Source organism: Carcharhinus amblyrhynchos, chromosome 9 (genome assembly GCF_965287045.1).
Source record: "Carcharhinus amblyrhynchos chromosome 9, sCarAmb.v2.hapA, whole genome shotgun sequence".
NCBI classification, from domain to species: domain Eukaryota; kingdom Metazoa; phylum Chordata; class Chondrichthyes; order Carcharhiniformes; family Carcharhinidae; genus Carcharhinus; species Carcharhinus amblyrhynchos.
In genome coordinates this window covers 52,995,909-53,021,408 of record NC_137332.1, presented here as the reverse complement: position 1 = coordinate 53,021,408, position 25,500 = coordinate 52,995,909, and the positions used below count along the sequence as shown (strand labels likewise).

Sequence of the window (25,500 nt, the reverse complement as noted above, 5' to 3'; positions counted from 1 at the left end):
CTAGCGGTGGAAAGGGCGCCAAGCTCCGTTGTCAAGAGGGTGAGAAGGAGAAAGAGAGACAGAGTGTGCCGGGGGGGGGAGAGACAGAGTGTACCGGGGGGGGGGGGGGGAGAGACAGAGTGTACCGGGGGGGGGGGGGGGGGGAGAGACAGAGTGTACCGGGGGGGGGGGGGGGGAGAGAGACAGAGTGTACCGGGGGGGGGGGGAGAGACAGAGTGTACCGGGGGGGGGGAGAGACAGAGTGTACCGGGGGGGGGGGGGGGGGGGAAGACAGAGTGTACCGGGGGGGGGGGGGGGGAGAGAGAGACAGAGTGTACCGGGGGGGGGGGGGGGGGGAGAGAGAGACAGAGTGTACCGGGGGGGGGGGGGGGAGAGAGACAGAGTGTACCGGGGGGGGGGGGGGGGGGGGGGGGGAGAGAGACAGAGTGTACCGGGGGGGGGAGAGACAGAGTGTACCGGGGGGGGGGGGGGGAAGAGACAGAGTGTACCGGGGGGGGGGGGGGGGAGAGACAGAGTGTACCGGGGGGGGGAGAGACAGAGTGTACCGGGGGGGGGGGGGGGAAGAGACAGAGTGTACCGGGGGGGGGGGGGGAGAGACAGAGTGTACCGGGGGGGGGGGGGGGAGAGACAGAGTGTACCGGGGGGGGGGGGGGGGGGGAGAGACAGAGTGTACCGGGGAGGGGGGGGGGGGGGGGGACAGAGTGTACCGGGGGGGGGGGGGGGGGAGAGACAGAGTGTACCGGGGGGGGGGGGGGGGGGGAGAGACAGAGTGTACCGGGGGGGGAGAGAGACAGAGTGTACCGGGGGGGGGGAGAGACAGAGTGTACCGGGGGGGGGGGGGGGGGGGGAGACAGAGTGTACGGGGGGGGGGGGGGGGGGAGACAGAGTGTACGGGGGGGGGGGGGGGGGGGGGAAGACAGAGTGTACCGGGGGGGGGGGGGGGGGGGGAGAGAGAGACAGAGTGTACCGGGGGGGGGGGGGGGGGGGGAGAGAGAGACAGAGTGTACCGGGGGGGGGGGGGGGGGGGGGAGAGAGAGAGACAGAGTGTACCGGGGGGGGGGGGGGGGGGAGAGAGACAGAGTGTACCGGGGGGGGGGGGGGGGGGGGGGGAGAGAGACAGAGTGTACCGGGGGGGGGAGAGACAGAGTGTACCGGGGGGGGGGGGGGGGGGAGAGAGACAGAGTGTACCGGGGGGGGGAGAGACAGAGTGTACCGGGGGGGGGGGGGGGGGGGGAAGAGACAGAGTGTACCGGGGGGGGGGGGGGGGGGGGAGGAGAGACAGAGTGTACCGGGGGGGGGGGGGGGGGGGGGGAGAGACAGAGTGTACCGGGGGGGGGAGAGACAGAGTGTACGGGGGGGGGGGGACAGTCTGTGGAGAGAGAGACAGAGTGTACCGGGGGGGGAGAGACACAGAGTGTACCGGGGGGGGGGGGAGAGAGAGACAGAGTGTCTCTCTCTCCCCCCCCCCCCCCCCCCCGTACACTCTGTCTCTCTCTCCCCCCCCCCCCGTACACTCTGTGTCTCTCCCCCCCCGGTACACTCTGTCTCTCTCTCCCCCCCCCCCCCCGTACAGAGTGTACGGGGGAGGGGGGGAGAGAGAGACAGAGTGTACGGGGGAGGGGGGGAGAGAGAGACAGAGTGTACGGGGGAGGGGGGGAGAGAGAGACAGAGTGTACGGGGGAGGGGGGGAGAGAGAGACAGAGTGTACGGGGGGGGAGGACACAGAGTGTGCCAGAGGCGGGGGGAGGGAGGAAGGGAGTGAGTGTGTAGAGGGGGGGAGAGAAGGAGAGGGGGAGGGAGGTGTATCAGGGGGAGAGAGCCTGGAGAGAAAGAACCAGGGGGTGGGAGAGAGAGACCTAGAGTGAAAACCGGGGGAGAGTGTGTGTGTGAGTACCAGGGTGGGGGGAGGGAGGAGGGTGTGTGTATACCAGAGAGTGAGTGAGTACCTGGGGAGAGAACCGGGAAGAAAGAGAGTGTCCCAGTGTGAGAGGTGAGCCTCCTGGCAAGAGAGCAGAAAGTGTACCGGAGAGAGTGGTGACCTGGGAAGGGTACACAGGGCGGTGTGTGCCAGGAGCTCGGGACAGGATTAACAGAGAATGAGATGAGAGAGAAGTGGGGGAGGAGGAGGAGAGAGGGAGAGAATGGGTGGGGATCTAGTGAATGGGGGGTGAGAGAGAGTGTGGGAAATGTGGGGGGGGGGGAGAGAGAGCATGGGGAATGGGGGGAGAGAGAGCGTGGGGAATGGGGGAGAGAGAGCGTGGGGAATTCGAGGGGGGAGAGGGAGAGAGCGTGGGGAATTCGAGGGGGGAGAGGGAGAGAGCGTGGGGAATTCGAGGGGGGAGAGGGAGAGAGCGTGGGGAATTCGAGGGGGGAGAGGGAGAGAGCGTGGGGAATTCGAGGGGGGAGAGGGAGAGAGCGTGGGGAATTCGAGGGGGGAGAGGGAGAGAGCGTGGGGAATTCGAGGGGGGAGAGGGAGAGAGCGTGGGGAATTCGAGGGGGGAGAGGGAGAGAGCGTGGGGAATTCGAGGGGGGAGAGGGAGAGAGCGTGGGGAATTCGAGGGGGGAGAGGGAGAGAGCGTGGGGAATTCGAGGGGGGAGAGGGAGAGAGCGTGGGGAATTCGAGGGGGGAGAGGGAGAGAGCGTGGGGAATTCGAGGGGGGAGAGGGAGAGAGCGTGGGGAATTCGAGGGGGAGAGAAGCAGAAGAGTTTAGCAGGCGGTGGTAGGGAGGGCAAGGGTAATGTGGTGGGGTGGGGGTGAGGATATGCGGTTGGGACAAGGATGTTGAGGGTTGGGTGGGGGGATGTGGGTGAGCGAGGGCAAGGGGTGAAGAAAACTGGATGACTGGGGAGGGGGGATGTGGCAGACAAGATAGGGATGGCTGGGAAATGGTTGCAGAAATTGTGTATCATTATCAAATTAAGTTTAATTACATTACTATTTTAGGCTGTTGAATGGAAGATAGATTAAATTGATTATTTTAAGAAGGAATGACAAGGCCTACTATGCGAAATAATTATACTGTCATAATGCCAATGACATCACAAACTACCTTCAACTGACTCCTTGTTAAAAAAAATACTCTTCAATTGGATTTTTTCAGTTGACATTCTATGAACAAATTATTTGTTGCCTCTGGAAGTACTTGTGATTACAGCTGGCCATCACATTTCAGATTTTTCATGTTATTAATGGGCTGTACTTGTCTGTTTGTGCACAGCACTAGGTTGGTTTCTGATTCCTGTGTAAATTCAGTATTATATGATATTCAGTTGACAACATGTTTCTGTTATTTAAATTTGGCATTCGTTTCATAATACAACTGAGTAGAGATTTCTAACTGTTCTTCGAGAAAAATACAACTCACTATTTGCTAAATCCATTTATTTATTTAACAAGCTGCTAGGTTACAGCTGTGAGCAGAGAACAGTCTTACTTCAATCCACAAAGTTACTGTTTCTGTTCACTAGTAAATAGGATGCCAGGTCTTATGCAGAATGAGAGCAATGGAAGGGGGAGCCCTACCAAAAGGAGACGACTTTCCCTTAAGTTCTTTCAGAAAAAAGAAGCCAAACGTGCATTGGATTTTACTGAGAAGCAAGAAAATGAACAAAGCTCTTCAGAGCCCAAAAAACTGGACAAGTATGTTGCACAGTAAATCAGTACAATGAATTCTGAATCTATGATGATCAAAGTGTTCCAATATGTATTTTCAGTAATGTTCTGGACAATTGATGTACATTAATTGCAGAACATGAAACTGTAAAAATGTTTTCTGTCTCCTTAAATGCTATGTCATTTTTATTTAATATTACATATTCCTGCTACTTTGTTAAATGAAGTACAGTTAACAGTTTGCCATTATTGGTGCTCAGGCTCGTACTTGATGGAATGTTGTAACCCCCTGCCCCACTTTTACATCCAAGTTACATAATTTCCCTCAATGTAGAAGATTTTTTAATATTTTGGACTACCATGTCAGGAAATCTCATGGGCTAACTTCTGATTTGTGCTGAGTGCATAGTGGGTATTAAATATCAGTTTATTTACCTGACTTATGACGGTCCTTCCGTACAGAACATCTTAATGCTTCTCTCTATTTCACCTTATACCTGGTTGTCACGCCGGTGTCCTTTTTTTGTTCAGAGTAATTTATTTCAAAGTGGTTTAAAATATTTTAACATATCCATGATTTTTTATGTTCAAAGATTGCAAGATCTTTTGAAACTATTTATTCAGTGTTACTGATTATTGTACTGGCAATGTGGCTTTTCTTTTATCCCAATCCCATCCCTAAAATAGATGTGATAAAATTGTTTCTGGAGGACCTTTGATATCTTCTGCAGTTGGATATGAAAAGAGGGAGGAGCTTCTACCTTTTGTGGGTCTGAATAACCTGGGAAATACATGTTACCTCAATAGTGTACTTCAGGTAAAGTAGACTGATCTTGGAGGTGGTGTTAATGCCTTGAATTGTGTTCACTAATATATTACAATACTCTGTATTTTTCTGATTTTGTAACATGACTTTGGGAGCATCTACTCTGAAATATGCTAATCAATTGCTGCCTTTACTTTTTTTAAAGTTGCTTGTTTATCTAGATCAACTAGCCTCAAGCAAGGAAATTCATTCTCTTAAATATTTATCATCAGACATTCTGATGCATGAATGAAATTACACATGGACATATGCACTGCTTCAATTTCTCCATTTATCCAGATTGATGGGTTTTTTAAAGCATACTAACAAGGAAGGTCAGGAAAAGAACCTCCTAGTTCACTAAACCTGTTCCAATTCAGACTGCAATCATTTATAATATGCAGGCTTTTTAGTGTCAAGATGTTTCAATCCACAGGCATGCCTACAGTCAGTTTTACTGCTGATTCCTTCACCTTGGTATTAGTTTCTGTTTATATTGTTTCACTTGATTTTTTTTCTACAGTTCAATTGTTTTGAATTACTATTCTTATTTTAATTTTAGAAAATGTTCTCTTTTATCTTAAATACTGTATGTTTATTTATAAGCCTCGAAAATCACATGCCATTTTGATTTTAACAAGCCTGTCTTGCTGATCACTGCTCGACACTAAGACAGTATGGGTTAAGTGAAAATGGTCGGGTTCTGTTCTGCAACAGTACCTGGCTTTTGTCTTTCCTAAATTCATAGGTTGTGCATCTCTTTGCTTTTTGTGGAATCCTGTGCTGAAAATGGCTGTCACATTTACTTCCATAAATCACTACACACCATTCTTCTGAAGTACTTTGAGATATTTCTGAGAAAAGTAATAAGATAGAGGTGATGCTGCTGTTTACTTCCTTCCTGGAGTAAGTGTGTATGCAATCAGAGAAACAATTACATTTCAGCAAGCAAGAATAGCTGTATGAGGAACTCGTGTACCTGTTTTGGTAATAAGTAATCTTCACAACCTTTTATCAAATATTTGGATTACTTCTACGCAAGTTTTTAAAAAATTAACATGTTTCTTTATTTCTATTTTCACTATTCTTGATCATTTGCCTTCTAGCAAAAAAAATCACCTTTTTAAATCATGATTGATTTTCCCCATATGACAATGAGATAATATCAAAGAAGAAAGCTCTTCAAACTAATTCCAAAGGAAATTGAGGGGCAGCTAGAAACTATCATTACAGAGAATGTTGTTGGAGTTTGTCACAGTTTTTGTCAGTTGTGGCTCAGTTGGTTGCATTCTTGCCTCTTGTGAAAGATCCTATAGCATTATTTTAAATAAGAACAAGGTTCTAGCCATTATTTCTCCCTCAAACAACATCACTTTTAAAAAGAACCAAATTATCTGGCCACTGATGTTTGTGGAATCTTTGTGTACAAACTCGTTGCTGCTTTTCCTAGATGACAACAGTAACTATACTTTAAATTGTACTATACTGGTTGTAATGGTGTGTTGGAATACCTTGATTGTGAAAGTTCAAATAACTTTTAAGATTATGGGATTTAGACAGGGTGGTTAATGGTGAAAGATGTCATCAGCAGATTTGATGAACCAAATATCCTGTTTCTGTACTGACATGTATGATTCTATTTAGTATCTGTCAGTCAGCAAATATATGCTGAATTGTGGGTACTGTGTAAGTGTGTATTATGGTCACATTTTGTTAAAATGCAACTTTTTAATGACCTAGGTGTTGTACTATTGCCCTGGATTTAAAACTGGGATGAAATTCATGTATGACATAATCTCCAAGAAACAAGAGATACTGAAATGTGAGGAGGATACCAAAAAAGAGCAGGTAATCAGGAATTAAAATACGTTTGCAAATGATTAGGTTTGTTATGTTAAGCATTTCCCTAACTATTCAAGTACTTTAATGTTCTACTGCTTCTGTAACTACGCTTGTATTATTCTGGTATTTTGAAAGCAGTTTATTGATGTGTGTTTCTACTTTCATGGGATAGTATCTCATTCAAATGGCGGATTATCTGTTGTCTTGCTACTTGATCATCAGCTGAGGTGAATTCTTCCATTGCCAACATAGAGTTTCCATTCTGATACTGGATAGTGATCAAGAGGAGAAAATTTGATTGATTCTCTCTCTTTCCTACCAAAGTTAATGTAAATCTTCTCAAGGAGCTTTTTTTATTTTGCTGCAATCTCGCCTTATGTGAGGGGCAGGATGTTCCTTGGTACTGGCAGCCAAGGGATTTGAATTGATCGGAGAGTAGGTATTAAAATATGTTATTATTAAATATTTAAATGAGAAAAGGCTTAACGAAGTGAGTGTTGACCCTATGGAAAGTACATCTGGATAATTGAAAATGGAAAATAGGGGAATTAGTTATTTTTCATTGGTCTTCACTGCAGAGGACATGAGTAACATTCCAGAAATAACTCTAAATCAAGAAATGGGATTGAGAAACTCAGAAAAATTATAATTACTAGGGAAGTGGTACTGAATAAATTGTTGGGGATGTGGTTGGAATTTGCCCAAGGTCTTGAAAGAAGTGGTTAGTGAGATAGTTGATGCATTGCTTTTAATTTTCCAGAATTCCCCAGAATTGGGGAATATTTCATTAGATTGGAAAATAGCAAATCTAACTCCTTTATTCGAAAAGGGAGGGAGACAGAAAGCAGAATACAGGCCAATTAGCCTAAGATCTGTTATAGGAAAATGTTAGATGCTCTTATATGGGATATTATAGGAGGGCACTTGGAAAATGAAAAGCAATCAGGCAAGTTCAACATAATTTTTGTGAAGGGGAAATCATGTTTAATTTTTTTTTGGAGTTTTTTAAATGAATCACATGCTGTGGATTTAAGGGTTGGATGTATCCAGCTTAGATTTCCAGAGGCATGTGATAAGGTGCTAAATCAAAGTTTATTGTGGAAAATAATAACTCATGGTGTAGGGGGTTCCATTTTGGCATGCATAGGTGATTTGCTAGAATTCATGTAAATAAAATGGATGAAGCGATCAAAGGTATGGTTGTTAAATTTGGTGATGACACAAAAGTAGATAGGAAACTAAAATGTGAAGAGGATGTATGGAGACTAGAAAGGACTTAAATAGGTTAAGTGATTTGGCAAAGAGTACACCGTGTGCCAATAAAACTTTTCTTAATGATGTGTGAATTACAAAAGGATAGTATACAGTACAGCAAGTTGTTGGGGAAGCTAATAGAATATTGTTTGTTATGAGGGGAATTGATTACAAAAGTAGAGATTATGCTTCAGTTGAATGAGGGATACAAAAGGCCACATCTGAAGTACTGTGTATAGTATTGGGTCCTTATTTAAGGAAAGATATAAATGCGATATAAGGTTTACTAGACTAATACCAGGAATGGGTAGGTTGTTTCATGAAGAAAGATAGGGCAGGCTTAGACAAGTATTTGCTGAAGTTTAAGAGTCAGAGGTGACTTGATTGAAACCTTTAAGATTCTGAGTGTTCTCAACTGGGTGGATGTGGAGAGAATCTTTTCTCTTGTGGGAGCATCTAGAATTAGAGGTCATTGTTTAAAAATAAGTAGTAGTTCATTTTGGATAGAGCTGAAAATTTTTTCAGTGGTCCTCAGTTTTTGGAACGCTTCCTCAACAGGCAGTGGAAGTAAAATCTCTGAATATTTTAAAGTCAGAGCTTGATAGGTTCTTGATTAACAAGGGGGTGAAAGGTAGGCAGGAATGTGAAGTTCATGTTACCATCAGATTAATTATGTTGTAATTGAATGGCGGAGCAAGCTCAAATGGCCTACTTCTAATTTGTAAGCTTAAGAAATGTACTGAAAATACTTTATTTTGAAGAAAAGTAAGCTTCTTTTAAAACGGAGAATTACTGGTGAAAAACACCTAGTCCTAATTAAATGTATCCTGATGGTTACTGCTTCTGACAGACTTTAGTTAACTAAAATTTGAGGTATAATACTGATCTGTGAATGCTTCTGTGCGATAGGATGTACTAAATGGTCAAGAGGGAGTGCCAATCTGTTTAAAGCTGATCTGCAACTTGCAAAGCTTGATTGTATCGATGGAACTGATACAAGCCAGCTATCTTCTGAATGCGGAGAATTATACTGAGGGCGAACTTGCTACTCAGCCTAAGAGATTGATGAGTACGCTGAAGTAAGTTTTTAAATGCATATTAGAAACAGTACATAAGTGTTAAAATATAGACATTAGGTCTGCTGTTAAATAATCCTGTTTAAGACACTTCTGAACAAAATGCCTGTATTGAATGATTATTGTGAATGTAAAATTCTGGGTACACCTCCAAGTTTGTTTTTAAGTGCTTAGTCATTAACTGTCCTAATATCAGATTCTTAGCCAAGGCAACTAGAGATTGTTGAATATTTATTCAACCAGAGATTTTCTTAACTATGGCAAGGTAGATTTAGCTGCAGTCTACTATTGTAATAAGATATTCTCTGGAGAGTTAAAGGTGGTTTTATATTTTGCTTTATTTCCCCTTTTATGTCATTTCTGGAGGAGATTTTTCATATTATGGCTACTCGGGCAGTGCAGCCATTTAATAACTTGCTAAAGCATCCATTTTTCATCTTTGAACCATAAAATGTCAGTTTGCCCTCTTCTGTTATTTTAAGTGCATCTAAAGCAGAAGATACTCAATATTAATCATGAATAGGAATTGTAGTCTCTCCTCTGGTCATTCTGGTGATGTCGGGGCTGTTGTTGTACACAGCTGCTGCAACTGAGATTGAGTAACTCAATCCAGATTAGGAATTGAACTCTGGCTCTTTCCTGCTTGTATGAACCAAACTATGGGTTATGTTGATACACTGTAAAATCCTGTTTAACTTAACAGTGTTATATAAGTAGCAAAGATGTTATTAACCCAGAATCATGTCGTTGAAGGAATATTCAGCAATAAGATTTCTATCTTTGAAAACTGGTTTTAAAAAATAATTTCTTTATTCTACTCTCCTCTTTGCTTGCCCCTAATACACATATATGTTTGCACACCAACTGAAGCTGCCTTATTTATGTTGTTTCCAAGGCTGGACACTGAAGTGTAATAAACACTTGTTTCAGCCACTGGCAATGAAATCTCACATTTGAACATTCTATGCTGTTTCAACACCCAACATTGGAAATGGCTTGAGGGAGGCCAGCATTTGAGAAGTTAACTTTTTATTTGCCTTCCTACAATAACAACCCCCCCACACTTGAAAGAGTTTTGAAGCTTGACTCTTTACTGAGATACTTTATCCAAGTAGCTATTATCTGTAAATGCATGTAGGCTGCCCAATTACTTGGCAATCACAGCCTCACCCAATTCTGACCTTTTAATGCGATGTTGCCACCTAACCCAAGCAAGACTGTAGCCCATTTTAATCATCCTGCTGCCACCCTATTTGAAATCATTAAATCTCCATAGATCAGAAATTGAACCAGATCAACCAAATTTTCTCCTATTCTTTTGTATATTTGTTGTTTGCTGAAACTTTAAATTAACAAAAAATCAAATACTACAAATAGAACAACAAAAATCTGGTTTGATGAGTCAAATCGACTATTTTATAATAGCATTACACTGTACACAAGTAAATGATGGTATAGTTTCCTGTGACATTTCTCACAGCAAAAACGTGTATCGCTGTAATTTATGTAGTATTCTATCAGATTCAGTTTGAATTCTTCACTCTAAGCCTCCTCTCATCTGTAGATCTCCAATGTTTCTTTCTGCAGCTGTCACATGTATTCCCTTTACTGATGTATGCACTATCCATGTTTTACGTTTTTAAGCTACTGTACTGTATGTAGGGAAAATGGGAGGGATTGACTAAGAAATGCTAAAGTGTGGATAGTTGAGATAGAACGTGAAGATGAATGCAAAATCAGGAGTATCTGAGTACAAGGCTAGGGGTGTTCCCAGCTGAGCCAGATTCTGTAAGGATTTGGGGTTAGGAAGAGTAGAGACAGCTGAAAAATGGGACTAAGAGCATGGTAATATAGGAATAGTTGGTGAGGGAGCATATGAGCAGCCAAGAAAAACTTGTCAGGTGAGTTGGAAAGAAGTTGTTTCCATTATCCAAAGTCTTTCCCATTTTGAATCTTCTACAAACTGGCCTGCTCCTCAGCTGATTCAGAACCATATTGCTGTGTAATTCTTTTATTTTAAGTAGAATATCAATGGCTGGATATTCATTTAAGAATTCTGATCCAATAAGATGGGATCTACCAAACCAAATGACAAAGCTGGCATGGTAAAAGATTATTGAAAAGCTGCGGTGCTCACATGTACAAAGAATAGACCTAAATTTGTACTCTGCTAAATCAAAACAACTTTGTATTTTTAAAATTTAAATGTAAATCTTAAAAATGAGGGGATGTATAATAGGAACAATGTTTTAAAAATATGCTCATTCTTGGACCTTTTTATTGATAACTGTAATCCTTCCAGAAACACTGACATTGGCTGAATATAATGAAGTATCCTTCAGAAATGCTATTCATTTGGATCATAAAACTGACATTACAATCAAGCAGCTGGGCTACATATTTTAATTGTACTTGAAGGTCTTTCAGTAATATCAATAGAAACATAAATATTTATGTTGCAGTATAATTAAATTGAAATTACGTTTGAATGGAATAATATATAAATTGCTGATCTGTATTTTAGAGAGCTGAATCCAATGTATGATGGCTACCTACAGCATGATGCACAAGAAGTGTTGCAGTGTATTTTGGGATACATCCTGGAAGCTTGTCAGCTGTTAAAGAGAAGTGCATCTGTTGAAGAAAATGCAGCTTCTGAAACAACTGTAGAGAATCAAACGAAGTGGCCTACAGAAATGCCTTGCTCCAGTAACCTAATTGGAAATGATGTAGTGCAAAACGACTGTGAAATGCCTGATCTGGAGAAAGAGGAAATGCTAAAGAAAAAGAAAAATGGGAAAAGAAAAAGCGATACACAAGCTGGTAATGCCATGAAAAAATCTAAATTGCCTAAGGATCTGAGAAAATCAGAAGAGAAACGACAAACAAGACAGACCAGAAAATCTTCTGGGGATGCTATTGAACAAGAACCTGATATTGACGCTAGGAATGTATCTGAAAATGGTGTTGTGCGCTTAGTTGCTCATAAGAAAGCAGAGCTTGGCCTAAGGTGGCTGAAACCTACCGTGAAGCAGCCAAGTATACTTTCTAAATTTTGTAGTCTTGGTAAGCTCACATCAAATCGGGCTATAAAAGAACCAAGAAATGTTGATGAAGCAAATGGAAATCATCCAAGGTGTGCAGAAGTGGCAAATGAGAAAAGTTTAACAGAGCACTACTGTTCTGCATCAAGCTGCAAGGCCAATTGTGCTACAGAAATCACCAGTGAGAGAAATGGAAGCATGTGTGAAATTGAAGACAAGAACACGAGGAAAGCAGGTTAGTGAGCGTAAAAGTTTCAGCAAGTTTTTTTTTGAGCAAAAGTTGATGCAGTAATGTAGGATTTATTCAATGCCTCAACAAAGGTCTAAGTTCCAGCAGAACACAGGCAAACACATTTCCAATTAAATATTCTTAGTCCTATGCAATTATGCTCACAGCGTTTCTGTCTAGTTTTAACATCTACGGAGCTAGAAAAGGTCAAGTAATAAAGAACCTGGGGAACAGAAAGAAGTGGAAAGCAAAGAGGTAAGGATGATGGTCTAATTTATTAAAAAAAAATCATGGGACTCAATGAGGTGGATGTTGAGATATCTAAAACCACAAAGAGAAACAGAAGACATTATTTAGGCTAAAGGTGACATTACACAAAATAATTCTAAGTTCAATTAAATTGACTTCTGTATACGGTTATCTAGAATTGATAGGGTTGGAAAAAGATAGGTGGACATTGACTTTTCTTTGTTAGATTATGTTCGAATGCAACATGTCTATCTGAACTGAAATGATTGTAAAGATGACATTGTTTTGAGTCTGGTCAACTTTCATTTATTCCTCTACACAGCTCAAACTGACTTGAAGATTCCATTTTCTTTTACTTACAGGAAGAATAGCAATGCAGTACTTTTTCCTGAAATTACATCAATAAATTACAGTACTTTCCTGTAACATTGTTAGAACAAATCAAAGAAAATAAGCTTTTGAGACACCAAAGACACTTAATTTGAGTTTGTCATTCCTGACTTGCTAATGTATGTTAACAACCCTATTTTTTTTTGACACCTAAAACATGTCAGGTTGACTTGGTTACATTTGTGATGCCAATAGAACAATACTATAAATTATTCAGATTGATTAACAGTTTGGTCCAAAGATTTATTTTTTAACCAATTAGTAATGCCTGTAAAGGCCGTTGCTCCTACTTCTGGTACGGGTCATGAGAGGGAAGTGAGTGGCTTTTGCAGAAATACGATTGAGGAAAAAAATGACAACTAAGTCTAAAATGCCCCAGCTAAAATAGATGGTTTATTTTTGTTCTTCAGCATTATTATGGTAATGGTTTGTCTTGCCTTGAGTTGCTGTATTAATTAAATTTTCAACTAATACTGATTTTAATATGATCCTTCATCCCAGAAGCACTTATTTCTTATTCTGTTTCTAGCCGAACAATTATTATTTATTCAACTTTATTAGCAATAGAAGCTTAGCCTGCTTTTCCCCAGTGCAGTATGTTATCAAGTTGAGTGAGATGCAATTTTAGTCTTTTGTTCCCCCATAATATGTTGAGTTTCAAGATCCTTTTATCATTGTTTTATTCATAGCTTTCAGCTCGTGCAACATGAAATTAAAATCATGTGGTAACATGTCGGATTATGAAGAGAGATATATGTCAATAGAAACTTCATTCATTGCATTGAGTAGTGAAACTTCAGCCAAGTTTTGGGAGCTGATTTATTGCCACCTGACATAACCGTGTAGCATGATCCTCCTGGTTAAAATGCTTTCATGTTCTGATGTTAGGCCATCTGGTTGGTTGGGATCTTACTTAAAATTGGTTTATCTCTTGTGTTGCTTTCTAAAAAAGTTAATGTCTGTTTGTCTTCCCCTTGTCTTTCCTGCTCCCTCACTGATTATTTCTATTTCTTTGACTTCCATAATTTAATATTTTCTTTCTGTTTTCCACTCTGCCTGCCTCCATTTTACTCTAAGCCATTTAATTTAAGTACAACTGAAGAGTCCCTTGCATTTTGTTCTTTGCCTCCACTTTCTGTATACCCAGAAGACCATCTCCGATTTCTAAATCGAACTCCAGCAGGAAAGCCGAGACAAAGAACAAGGTAAATGCACTAGAGTCCTTGTGGCTTCACTGTCCAACCCATACTGTTAAACATACCTAGAGTCTTTTTTTCTCCTCCGTAACAATGACCCAAAGCTTCAATCTTTTGATAGTTCCAGGAGGGGTTGCATCACCTCTGGGTATTTTCTGTCATTAATTGTCCCTATTATTCATGATGCCTCAACAGACAAAGTTCTGCTTGCAGGTTTAATTTCAAATCTTAAAACAAGGAAACTTTAGACAACCAATAAGTGTGAAGTATCCCTTTTCTGTAACATGTAGAAATATGGAGCATTTTCAACAAATCACAGAACTTCAATATTGCTGAAATAAAAGACATGGCGAAGCTTTTTGCCTTGCACTTACCAGGATACTTCACAAGAATACCAGTATAAAGGGAAAACCATTTATTCTTTGAGAAGAGAATGCTTATTGGTTGGCAAGTTCTCTGTGGTAGAGGCATTGCCTTGGAGAATGTACCGGTTGATGATGGTTGCCGGAAACTGCCAAGCATCATTTGAAATTTAGACCAGCCAGCTCGACTCTGATTAATCAAAGCATTGCTGCGGGACATTAAATCAGTGAGAGTGTCACATGTTCTTTTTGCCTGCCAAAGAACAGGGCCCTGAGTATTAATATATGTAGCTTCCAGTATACGCAAACATGCCATACTGCCAGCCCAACTGACAATCTTAAATTGGTTGTCAGCATAATCTTAGCATATGGAGGATTATTTAGTAAATGCTATCCAATCATGGAATTGCACCTAATGTTGTATTCTGTTTTGAGTTTCACAAGAATGTGCTGGTTGAATATGGTCTGGACCTTGCTGGTTGAGAACTGGAGCTGGGACCTGCTGTTTGATATGATCCTTGGGTCTTTAGGACATATGACTTACTAATGTTACAATGGCACTGAAATTCATATACCAAATTGTTCTTTTGTGCGACAGGATATCTTTTTGTATTGACTGTAGCATCTAATGAGTGGCAAATAGCACTGCATACTAACAGTGTGAAATAGCTAGCTTCACCTGTTGCTCAAATTCCTGAGGTACCCTGCTCTTTCAGTAGACTGGATACTTCTCAGGGCCAAAAGTGATGGCCTTTGGTCATTCATGGGTCTGAGAAATAATATGTTCTGATATGGGTAGCCATTATCCTGCAAAATGCCTTTTGGTCCTATTTCAGCAACAAGCTTGATCAACACTTGCTAAATAATCCTTCAGTGTGCTAAGAATTACATTGATAGCCAATTTAAGATCGCCAGTTGGATTGCAGTGTGGTGCATTTGCATATATTAATATATAGGGTCCTGCTTCTTGAAGACATAAAGAACATGTATACACACTGTGCCTGTTTCAGCTAAATAAAATAAGTGACATCCATTCATTACCATTTTAATGCTTTGATCAATTGGTGTCTAGCTGTCTGGTTTAAGTTTCAAACAATGCTTGGCAGTTATCTGTTAATCACCATCAACTGGTATTCTCCATGGCAATGCCTTTACCAACCAGGGTCCACTTGCCAGGCAATCACATTTTCTTCTTTGTATAACTTGATGTTTTTTCCCCTTGTACTGGTACTATTGCCAATATCCTGATTGCAAGACAAAAAGCTTTGACGTGTCTTTTTTGCAGCAATGCTCATGGCTTTTTGCACTTGCATTATTCTGACAGTAACAACTACTTTTGGTTTGTTTAGAGTTGTCTGGGTTTGAGTTGATGGATGGAATGTTCCAAGGACAGTTGGTTTTGAGAACACGGTGTTTGGAGTGTGAGTGTTACTCTGAACGGAGAGAGAATTTCCAGGATATCAGTGTACCTGTTCAAGAAAACGACCCAAAGGAAGGAGATGGTTCTGAAAGTAAGTAAATAACTACAAACATACATGTGAATAAGGAGCAGGACGAGGCCATTCAGCCCCTCAAGCCTCCTCCACCATTGATACGATCGCGGCTGATCTGATAGTAAGCTCAAATCTGTGTCCTGCCTACCTCCAATAACCTTTCACTGCCTTGCTTACCAAGAATATTTCCACCGATGCCTTAAAAATATTCAAAGCTTCTGCTTCCACAACCTTTTGAGAAAGGGAGTCTGAGTGAATAAATTTTACTATATGTCTGTTTTAAATGGACAACCCTATATTTTTAAACAGTGACTCCTAGTTCCAGGTTCTCACAAGAGGAAACATCCTCTCTACTTCCAACTTGTCAAGACTCCTCAAGATCTTGTATGTTTCAATTGAGTTGCCTCTTATTCTTCTAAACTCCAGCAGGTACAAGCCGAGCCTGTCCAAACTTTACTTGCAAGATAACCCACCCATTCCAGGTATTGGTTTGGTAAACCTTCTCTGAATTGCTTCCAGTGCATTTGCATCCTTCCTTTAAATATGGTGACCAGTACTGCACACACTCCATATGTGGTCTCACAATACTCTATATAACTGACACATGACCCTCCTACTCTGATGCTCAATTCCTCTCATAATAAAGGATTCCATTGGCTATGATCACATGCTGCACCTATGTACTAAGTTTATGTGACTTGCGCACAAGAACACCTAAATCCCTCTGCACCTTGGTATTCTGCAGTTGTTCTCCATTTAAGTACCACTTCACTTTTTTTATTCTTGAGAGTGAACATTCACACTTTCCTACATTTTACTCTATCTGGTAAATCTTTGCCCACTCAAACCTATATCCATTTGCAAACTTTGTCTTCTTCACTGCGTACTTTCCTCTCTATCTTTGTCTCATCTGCAAATTTAGCTATCATACTAAATATTTCTTTTAATCATCCTATACTATTTCTTATATTCTGTCCAATCTTCTGACCTTCCTCCTATTTTTGAACAATTGCGTGCCTTTCAAGTTTGATGCCATTTTTAACCTTCCCTGTTAATCACAGATGATGTGTCCATCCTGTGGACTTTTTCTTACTCTTTGAAATGTATCTATTCTATGCATTCTGAAATATTCCCTTAAATGTTTGCCACTACATCTCTTGCCACATCCCAAAATCTAATTTGTCAATTCACCATAGCCAGCTTAGCTTTCACACCCCCATAATTGTCTTTAATTTGTTTAAAAACGTAATCTCAGATTCACTCCTCTCTCGCTCAGACTGAATGCAAAATTCAATCATAGGCTGCTACTTAGGGGTGCCTTCATTATGGGGTCATTAATTAATCCTATCTCATTACACAATATCAGGTTTAGTTCTCTCCAGATGGTGCCAGAATCTGCCGTTCTAAGAAACTATCCCGGAAACTTTCCATGAACTCCTCATCTAGACTACCTTTGCCCGTTGACTTCCCCAGCCCCTTTGTAGATTCAAATATCTCATGATTATCGTCATGTATTTTTGACAAGTTCTCATTATTTCTTCCTTTATTCACCACCTTACTGTGTGTTTATTATTAGGAGATCTGTACACGAATCCCACTGCCTACTCAAATGATTTCCATATCCTAGTTTCCTGAACTTGCGTCATACCCCTCTGTTGTGCTGATACCATCATTAACTAATAGAGCCACCCCTCACTTACTTCATCCTGTACTTCCCAAATGCCCCGGACTCTCTTTTATTCAGTTCCCCATCTGTGTCCTCCTGTGGTTATGTCTTTGCAATGGCTATCAAATCGTACTTATTCATGTGCGCGCTCTCAGTTCATCTGTTTTGTTTTAAGTGCTTTGTGCATTCAGATACAGAGCCTTTGGTTTTATTTTTTGTTATGTAACTGCTGTTGATTTACTGTTGTATTCTCGATCCCTTTCTTGTCATGGTCTGTTTTTCATTTCCTGTAATAATACCTTTCTCTTTTGCCTTGTATTTGATTTGCCACATTTTCACAAATTTGATCCCTTACCTCCACTACTTATTTAAAACTCTCTCTACTTCCTTAGTTATGCGGCTCCCAATAACTGGTCCCAGCACGGATCAGCTGTAGACCGTCCCAGTGATAAAGATCCCACTTTCCTCAGTACTGTTGCCTGTGCCCATGAGCTGGAATCCACTTCTCCCATTCCAGTCTTTGAGTCATGTATTCAAGACTTTAATCTGATTTGTCCTATGTCAATTTGCAGTGGCTGAGGTAATAATTTTGTGATTATAACCTTTGAGGTTCTGCTGCTTAATTTGGTGCCATGCTCTTCATGCCCACTATGCAGAACTTCCTTCTTTGCCCTACAAATGATGGTGGTACTTACTTGGATCATGGCAACGGGGTTCTCCCCTTCCCACTGCAAGTTCCTCTCCAGCTCCAGTGCGTGTCCTGAATCTGGCACTGGGTAGACAATATGCCATTTGGGACTCATGCTCTTTGCTGCAGAGAATGGTGTCAGCCCTTCTGACTATGCTGTCCCCCCCACCACTATATTCCATGTGACTCCTTGAATGGCTTGTACAACAGTGCCATAACAAGTTAGCTCATCCACCCGGCGGCCCCCACTCTCAACTGTCCAACAGGTATGAGGACTTTTAGCTTGTTTGGATGAAGTCTGCTGGGTTCCCATACCTACCTCAATTGCAGTCACATCCTACTGTACCTCAAATCAGAAGATGCTATCCTAAGGGATGTCACCGCCTCCTACAATAAAGTATTCAGGTAGCTTTCCTTCTACCTGATTTACTGCAGTGGTTGCAGTTTAGCCTCTAGCTCAATAATTTGGAGCCAAAGTTCCTAGCAGCTACAAACCCTGAAGGTGTGTTTGCTCTGGATCACACCAATATCCAGAAGTGCTGTCATCCTGCAATCACAACACGTCACCTGCCCTGCCATCTCAAATACGTGTTGACTAATAGTTGCTAATCAGTGAATTTATAATTAGTAAAGCTTACACCTCCCTGGCACTGGTAAAACTTAGCTTCTCATAATGCCAGTTACTGATTTACCTGCTTTTTCTGCTATACCAATGTGGAAAACAAATAATGGAGGTTGTAAAAAGAGTAGAAGAGCAAAACATCTTTTCTCCCCCTTCATCAAAGTCCCCACTTGCTACACTTTACTACTTACAGTAAACCTTACATAAAACATCTTTTTCCCCCTATCCACTGAATTGCCATTTTGAACCAAATTGCCAGTTATACTCATTTGGTCTCATTCAGGCTGAAGTCTTCCCTCACTGACCATGCACCTCTTACTAGTGTCTTTACTGATTTAATGAAAGATGATTCTTTTTGGGATCAGTAAATGTAATGCAGGATTTTGAAGAGGAGCAAGTAATTTTAATTGTGTTTAGGTAGGGATGGGAGGGAAGACCCTTTAACCAGGCAGTTATAAAGAACTATTTTGCCATCTCCATGAAATTTTTTTTTGAATGATGGCTTCTGCAGCAAACAATTGTTCTGCTCACAGCACTACACACTTGAGTATTGTATCCAGTTCTGTTCGCCAAGTCACCAGAGAGATATTTAAGTTTTCAAAGCAGAACAGAGGTGAACCATGTGCCTAATTCCTAGTGTTAAAGGCTTGAGCTGCAGTAAGTTCTCACTTAAAAGTTGTGTTTGTCTTTCTGAAAATTGTGACTTTAAAGTGAACTAACTGTAGGTGAATCATGATTCTTATGGGAACTTGAATGTTAAAAGCAGGAGTTAGGTTCCTTTGGACATCACTAGTCCAGGGGGAAAAAACAAGATTGAAATACTCCACTGCACGTGCAGTATTCTGCATGCCTAGCTGGAATAACTTGCAAAATAAAATTGATCACTGAATATAACTATTTGATTTCTAATGATTAACACTAAATCACCCAAACAAACCCTGAGTAGCACAGTTTGTATCTCGCCCATAGAACTCAGTTCAACATTTTGCTTGCTTTCCATTCCCTCTTTCTGCCCCTCCTTTCCCATTCTTGTCTCTCTCCAGAGCTGGACGCCTTCCTGACAGCCACCGTTGAAGCAAGGGGTCTGCAGAAGGAGTTGGAGCTCATTCTCCTCCTCCCACCCCAATCATACTACTACATCCACTGACCAGCATTTTGTCATGCTACCCTGCAGTCCTGTTTCCAGATCTCAGACAGCGCTGCCTCCACTCAGCCTGGGATTCTGGTTGATGGCAGTGGCTGGCCCAAAGTAAAGGTGCTGTAAAACCAAAAATGCCAATGCAAATCAGAATAAAAAGACCCAAAAGAATAAATGATCTAAGAGCGAATTGACTTTAAATAGGGTGAATAAGGACTTGCTGTATAAGGACAGACTCTTTTATGTTTCTTTTATTCCAGTATCTCCAGAGCCAAAGATGGAAATAAAAACACTGAAGTGGGCAATATCACAGTTTGCTTCAGTGGAACGAATAGTTGGTGAAGACAAATATTTCTGTGAAAACTGTCACCATTATACAGAGGCTGAGCGCAGCTTGTTGTTTGACAAGATGCCAGAAGTTGTTACCATTCACTTGAAATGTTTTGCAGCTTGTAGCTCAGAGTAAGTATGAAAATTAATATGAAACTGCAAAAAAAAGTGGAATTGTAAATTTACTGGAGAAAAACAAAACTGCATGGTGAAGTTTTAAGAACAAAATTTATTTAAAATAATAAGCCGTGGATAACGAAGGAGGTGAAGGAAAGTGTTAAAAGCCGTAATTATGGGGGATTTCAATCTGCATATTGATTGGTCGACCCATGTTGGACGCGGTGGGCTTGAGGAGGAGTTCTTGGAATGCTGCCAGGATAGTTTCCTTGAACAGTGTGTGTTGGAGCCGACGAGGGAGCGAGCTATCTTGGATCTGGTGTTACGTAATGAGGCGGGTAGAATTAGGGACCTTTCGGTGAAGGATCCTCCTGGGGAGAGTGATCATTGTACAGTGGAGTTTCTGGTGCAGATGGAGGAGGAGAAAGTGGGTTCCCAGACACGCGTCCTTTGTTTGAACAGAGGGGAGTACGGTAGGATGAGAGAAGAATTGGCGAATGTGGACTGGGGGAGTGCGTTGGAAGGTAGGTCTGCTGAGGAGCAGTGGAGGATCTTTAAGGAGATCTTTCTTGGTGCTCAGCAGAAATTTATTCCGATGGTCAAAAAGGACCGTAGGAGGAGAGGTAATAAGCCGTGGATAACGAAGGAGGTGAAGGAAAGTGTTAAATTAAAAGCGGAGGCGTTTAGAGTAGCTAAGAGTAGTGGGCGAGAAGAGGATTGGGAGAGGTTTAAATGTCAACAAAGATTGACAAAGAAGTTGATAAAGAAGGGTAGGATGAACTATGAAGCTGGGCTAGCGCTTAACATAAAAAAGGATAGCAAGAGTTTTTATAAATATATAAAAAGGAAGAGGCTGGCTAGGGTGAACGTTGGACCCTTAGAGGATGAGAAGGGGGACTTAGTGGTAGGGGATGGGGAAATGGCTGAGGTCTTGAATAACTTTTTTGTTTCGGTCTTCACGGAGGAGGACGTGAATAATTTGCCGGGTGTTAGAGATGGAAAGGTGGTAGGACTGGAGGGTCTCAATGACATTACTGTTACTAGAGAGGTGGTGCTTGACAGACTGGAGGGGCTGATTGTGGACAAGTCCCCAGGACCGGATGGATTGCATCCGAGGGTTCTGAAAGAAATGGCGGAGGTGATAGTGGATGCCTTGGTGGTTATTTTCCAGACGCCGCTGGATTCCGGGGAAGTGCTGGAAGATTGGAAAACGGCTAATGTTACGCCGTTGTTTAAGAGGGGTGCCAGGCAAAAGGCAGGGAATTATAGGCCGGTTAGTTTAACGTCTGTTGTAGGTAAAATGTTAGAATCCGTCATCAAGGAGGAAATAGCGAGGCATCTTGAGGGGAATTGCTTGATAGAGCAGACGCAGCACGGTTTCGTTAAGGGGAAGTCGTGTCTGACGAATTTATTGGAGTTCTATGAGGATGTGTCTAGGGCGGTGGATAGAGGAGAGCCGGTGGATGTGGTCTGTCTTGATTTTCAGAAGGCGTTTGACAAGGTACCTCACGAGATTATTGCAGAAGGTTAGGGGGCATGGAGTTGGGGGTAGGGTGTTAGCATGGATAGAGGATTGGCTGTCAAATAGGAGGCAGAGAGTGGGGGTCAATGGGTGGTATTCGGATTGGCGGTTGGTGACTAGTGGAGTGCCTCAGGGGTCGGTGCTGGGGCCTCAGCTATTTACCATTTATACAGATGATCTGGAGGAGGGAACCGAGTGTATGGTGTCGAATTTGCTGATGACACCAAGATTGGTGGAACGGCAAATTGCGCGGAGGGTGTGGAGAGTCTGCAGAAGGATCTAGATAGGCTGGGCGAATGGGCCAGGAACTGGCAAATGGAATTTAATGTTGGCAAGTGCGAGGTGGTCCACTTTGGTAGGAATAATGGTAGGAAGGACTATTGCTTACGTGGCGAAAAACTGCAGCAGGCGACGGTGCAGAGGGACCTTGGGGTCCTTGTGCATGAGTCGCAAAAACCCAGCCTGCAGGTGCAGCAGGTGGTCAGGAAGGCTGGCCTTCATAGCGAGGGGGATTGAATATAAAAGTAGGGAGGTCTTGCTGCAGCTGTATAGGACACTGGTGAGGCCGCAGCTGGAGTACTGTGTGCAGTTTTGGTCGCCGCACTTACGCAAGGATATTTTGGCCTTGAAGGGAGTACAGAGGAGGTTTACTAGGCTGATGCTGGAGTTGAGGGGGTTGAGCTATGAGGAGAGGCTGAATAAACTGGGCTTGTACTCGTTAGAGTTTAGAAGAATGAGGGGAGATCTCATTGAGACATATAAGATGATGAATGGGATGGATAGGATAGAGGTGGAGAGACTCTTCCTGCTCAGAAAGGACAGTAGGACTAGGGGGCACAGCCTCAAGATAAAGGGGAGGCGGTTTAGATCGGAGTTGAGGAGGAACTTCTTCACTCAAAGGGTGGTGAATCTCTGGAATTCTCTGCCCGTTGAAGTGGTGGAGGCTGCCTCGCTAAATATTTTTAAGACGCGGGTTGATGGGTTTTTGATAAGAGAGGGGATTAAGGGTTATGGGGAGAGGGCGGGAAAGTGGAACTGAGCCACGACAGATCAGCCATGATCTTACTGAATGGCGGGGCAGGCTCGTAGGGCTAGATGGCCTACTCCTGCTCCTATTTCTTATGTTCTTATGTAAAACATTTTAACTTAACAGTTATCCCTTTCTTGTTATAAATGATATGCAAGTTTACATTTTTTTAAATGTTGCAGTTTACTGGATTGTGATTATTAATCTCATAGTGGCTGAACAGTGAAAAATAAGCTGTATTTTTAAAATTTTATTTATTATCCTTGCTGCTCATGAACTATTTTGCTGATTATGGATTTCTTTTCAGGTTGGAGCCCTATGGCAATCTGTCAAAAGTGAATACTCCTTTGCTGACTCCTCTTCAGCTTTCTCTTGAAGAATGGAGCACAAGAGAGACCAGCGATTGCTATGAACTCTTTGCCGTAGTCATGCACAATGGGGTGAGCATTAGTAGTGGTCATTACACAGCCTATGTAAAAATGACAAATTTCGTCAGTCAAGAGATGCCCAAAGAAGAATCTACAATGAGTGGTGCGTATGGTGTGAAACAGGAATTAATTGGTGAGGAAGAGGCAAAAAGTTTCATGTATCCACAAGAATATGATGATGGAGAAATATCGGTTAAAATGAAAGGAAACTTCCAAATACCAACAACTGGTAAAACTACAAAGAAGAATGCAGAAAGTGTTGGGCTCCTTGGTGGACAGAAAAGTATGTCCAGTTTTGATCTGCATGTCCCCAAGAGCAAAAATGATCCTGAGAAACCTGGAACTAGATTAAAAGAAAATGTGAAATCTGACGATAACTTGAAAGAAAAACACATTAATTCCATTAAAGACCAAAGTTCTTGCAGCAACCACCAGGGAGTGTCTGAAACTTGGAGAAACATCCCAGAAAACCAGGTTTCTCAAAGCTGCTCTAATCTACTGGAGTATGAAGGAAAATGGATGCTGTTTGATGATGCTGAGGTGAAACTCACAGATGAGCAAGATTTTCTCAGTTCACTTTCCCCGTCAACCTCTTGCACATCAACACCGTATCTGTTGTTTTACAAAAAAATGGCAAATCCATAAAAGGGGCACCTTAAAAAAAATTGACAACTTTTCCATGGGAAATTTTCTTTCACTGCTTGTTGTATATTTAACATAGAGCACAGTAAAACCTTGAAGCCTTTGTGTGATTTGCTAGTCTAAGTTGTCTGAACCACTAATCACGCACTCCTTAAACAGCCTGATAACATAAGCTTCCAATTTTGTATTTAAATATGAAGCAGGTTGTAGGTTCTAAATTCAAAAGCACGTTTAGATGTAATTTTTGTTTTATCAAATAATGGTGGGTGCAAAATTTGTTTCTTGCCTCTACTACAACAGAGGTTAGATATTAAAACTGTCCATCTCTGGCTTGTTATTGTTTGATATTTAAACTTTCAAAGGTGATAGGCAAGTCCTATAAAGCACCTCAGGACAACTGCCCTACAACCAACAGTAAAATGTAAGGGATCGCGTGCCTTTTAGAAACTTGCAATCGTTCCTCGTACCACTTTTCTGATAGGCACTTACCAATTCAGGGACAAAATCCCCTGTATCTGTTGGTGCTGCCCTCCAGAGGTCAGTCAAAATTTGTACATTGAGTAAAGTATCATTCTAAACCTCTGATGGTTAACATATTTGGCTGTGGTTTGCGATCAATGAGAGATTAAAGTATTTTGGTTCCTGGGAGTAAGGTGTAGTCCTTTTTTTTGGGGTAGCTCAGTTGGCTAGACAGCCGACTGTGACACAGAACATTACCAGCAGCATGCGTTTATTCCCCATACTAGCTGTTAGAGGTCAAAACCTTAAGCTTCCTGTCTTGAAATGGACATTTTAGAAGTTTGAATATCAGCAAAGATGTGCAAGAAATTAGGAAGATAGTCACAGGTTTTCTTTTCTTAGTGTATTATAGATACGAGTAATGTAAATATAAAATAAAGTAATTTTGTATAAAAGTTTAATTGTATAACTTTTAGTATGTAATTTCTAAGATAATCTAGGAAACCTGGCATATAAATTCACCCCTCTAATTTGTAAATGCAATTATCTCAAAGTTGTACATATAAGACCAATAATAACCTTTACCAGAAATGAAATGAAATTTGTGGAAAGCAGCTATGTATATTATTTGCTATGGGTCATTATTTTTCAGTAGGCACGTCCTCTGCACACTGCTAGACTTGATCACTGTGTCATTAACAACCCAAAGAACGGTTCTCCTGCAGAGTAAAAGGTAATCTACAAGTTGTTGATCAGTTGTTTATTTTGACTAAAAACAAATAAGGCATTATTATACCAGTATGGCATCATTTGCCATTTTTTCTTTCAATAGTTCAATTGTTTCTGTGAATTGTGAGATTTCAATAAGAGAGAATTCCAGTGTTCTAAGTTTTTGACTAGATGCAGTATGCAACCTATTGTGGCATAACAATATGGATGTTGGATGGTGTCAAAATGAGTTCAAGCTCTTTGTATTTTTTCCAGTTTTACTGTAAATTGGGAAAGTTTCAATAAACCATGACTCTACACCTCTGTTATGTGTTATTATAAAATAGTCCTTTATCTTTCCTTTTACATTTTTGCTGTGATGTGGTTCCTCAAAGTGGGACACTCAGCAGCCAATAGAACTGAAACTCTTCATCCACTTCACTAACAGCTATGGCATAATTTGCATAGACAACAGGTTTAATTTGTTTTGTTTAATTAACTGATTTCAACCTAAGCTGCAGTGGGACAGGAAAGTGAAAAGAACTATTAGCAATCTCCAGCAATTACACTTAGGAGAGAGGCACAAACAATGGTTTCCTC

At 41.7% G+C, this 25,500-nt stretch overlaps 1 protein-coding gene across 4 annotated transcripts; it reads left to right on the top strand.

Annotated features, from left to right (window-relative positions):
- On the top strand, positions 1–25,218 carry usp1 (ubiquitin specific peptidase 1). Of its 4 annotated transcripts, XM_080195639.1 has the most exons (10): positions 1,916–1,990; positions 3,102–3,224; positions 3,469–3,640; positions 4,301–4,430; positions 6,159–6,266; positions 8,424–8,593; positions 11,115–11,869; positions 15,410–15,571; positions 19,928–20,129; positions 22,971–25,218. In XM_080195639.1, exons 3-10 carry the CDS (start codon positions 3,477–3,479, stop codon positions 23,734–23,736), a joined length of 2,457 nt encoding a protein of 818 aa, XP_080051765.1. In that variant the 5' UTR covers positions 1,916–1,990; positions 3,102–3,224; positions 3,469–3,476; the 3' UTR covers positions 23,737–25,218. The 4 variants fall into 4 exon arrangements, with proteins under 4 accessions (XP_080051766.1, XP_080051765.1, XP_080051767.1 ...); XM_080195640.1 differs by lacking the exons at positions 1,916–1,990; positions 3,102–3,224 and adding an exon at positions 1–39; XM_080195641.1 differs by lacking the exon at positions 3,102–3,224 and having other exon boundaries at positions 1,962–1,990.
- Positions 25,219–25,500: the final 282 nt, after the last annotated feature.

Excerpts from the sequence above, each read along its gene's own strand:
- usp1 (XM_080195640.1), top strand. The coding sequence starts at position 3,477 with ATGCCAGGTCTTATGCAGAATGAGAGCAATGGAAGGGGGAGCCCTACC. Across the intron at positions 4,431-6,158 it reads ACCTCAATAGTGTACTTCAG|GTGTTGTACTATTGCCCTGG; the intron begins GTAAAGTAGACT and ends TTAATGACCTAG. Across the intron at positions 8,594-11,114 it reads AGATTGATGAGTACGCTGAA|AGAGCTGAATCCAATGTATG; the intron begins GTAAGTTTTTAA and ends TCTGTATTTTAG.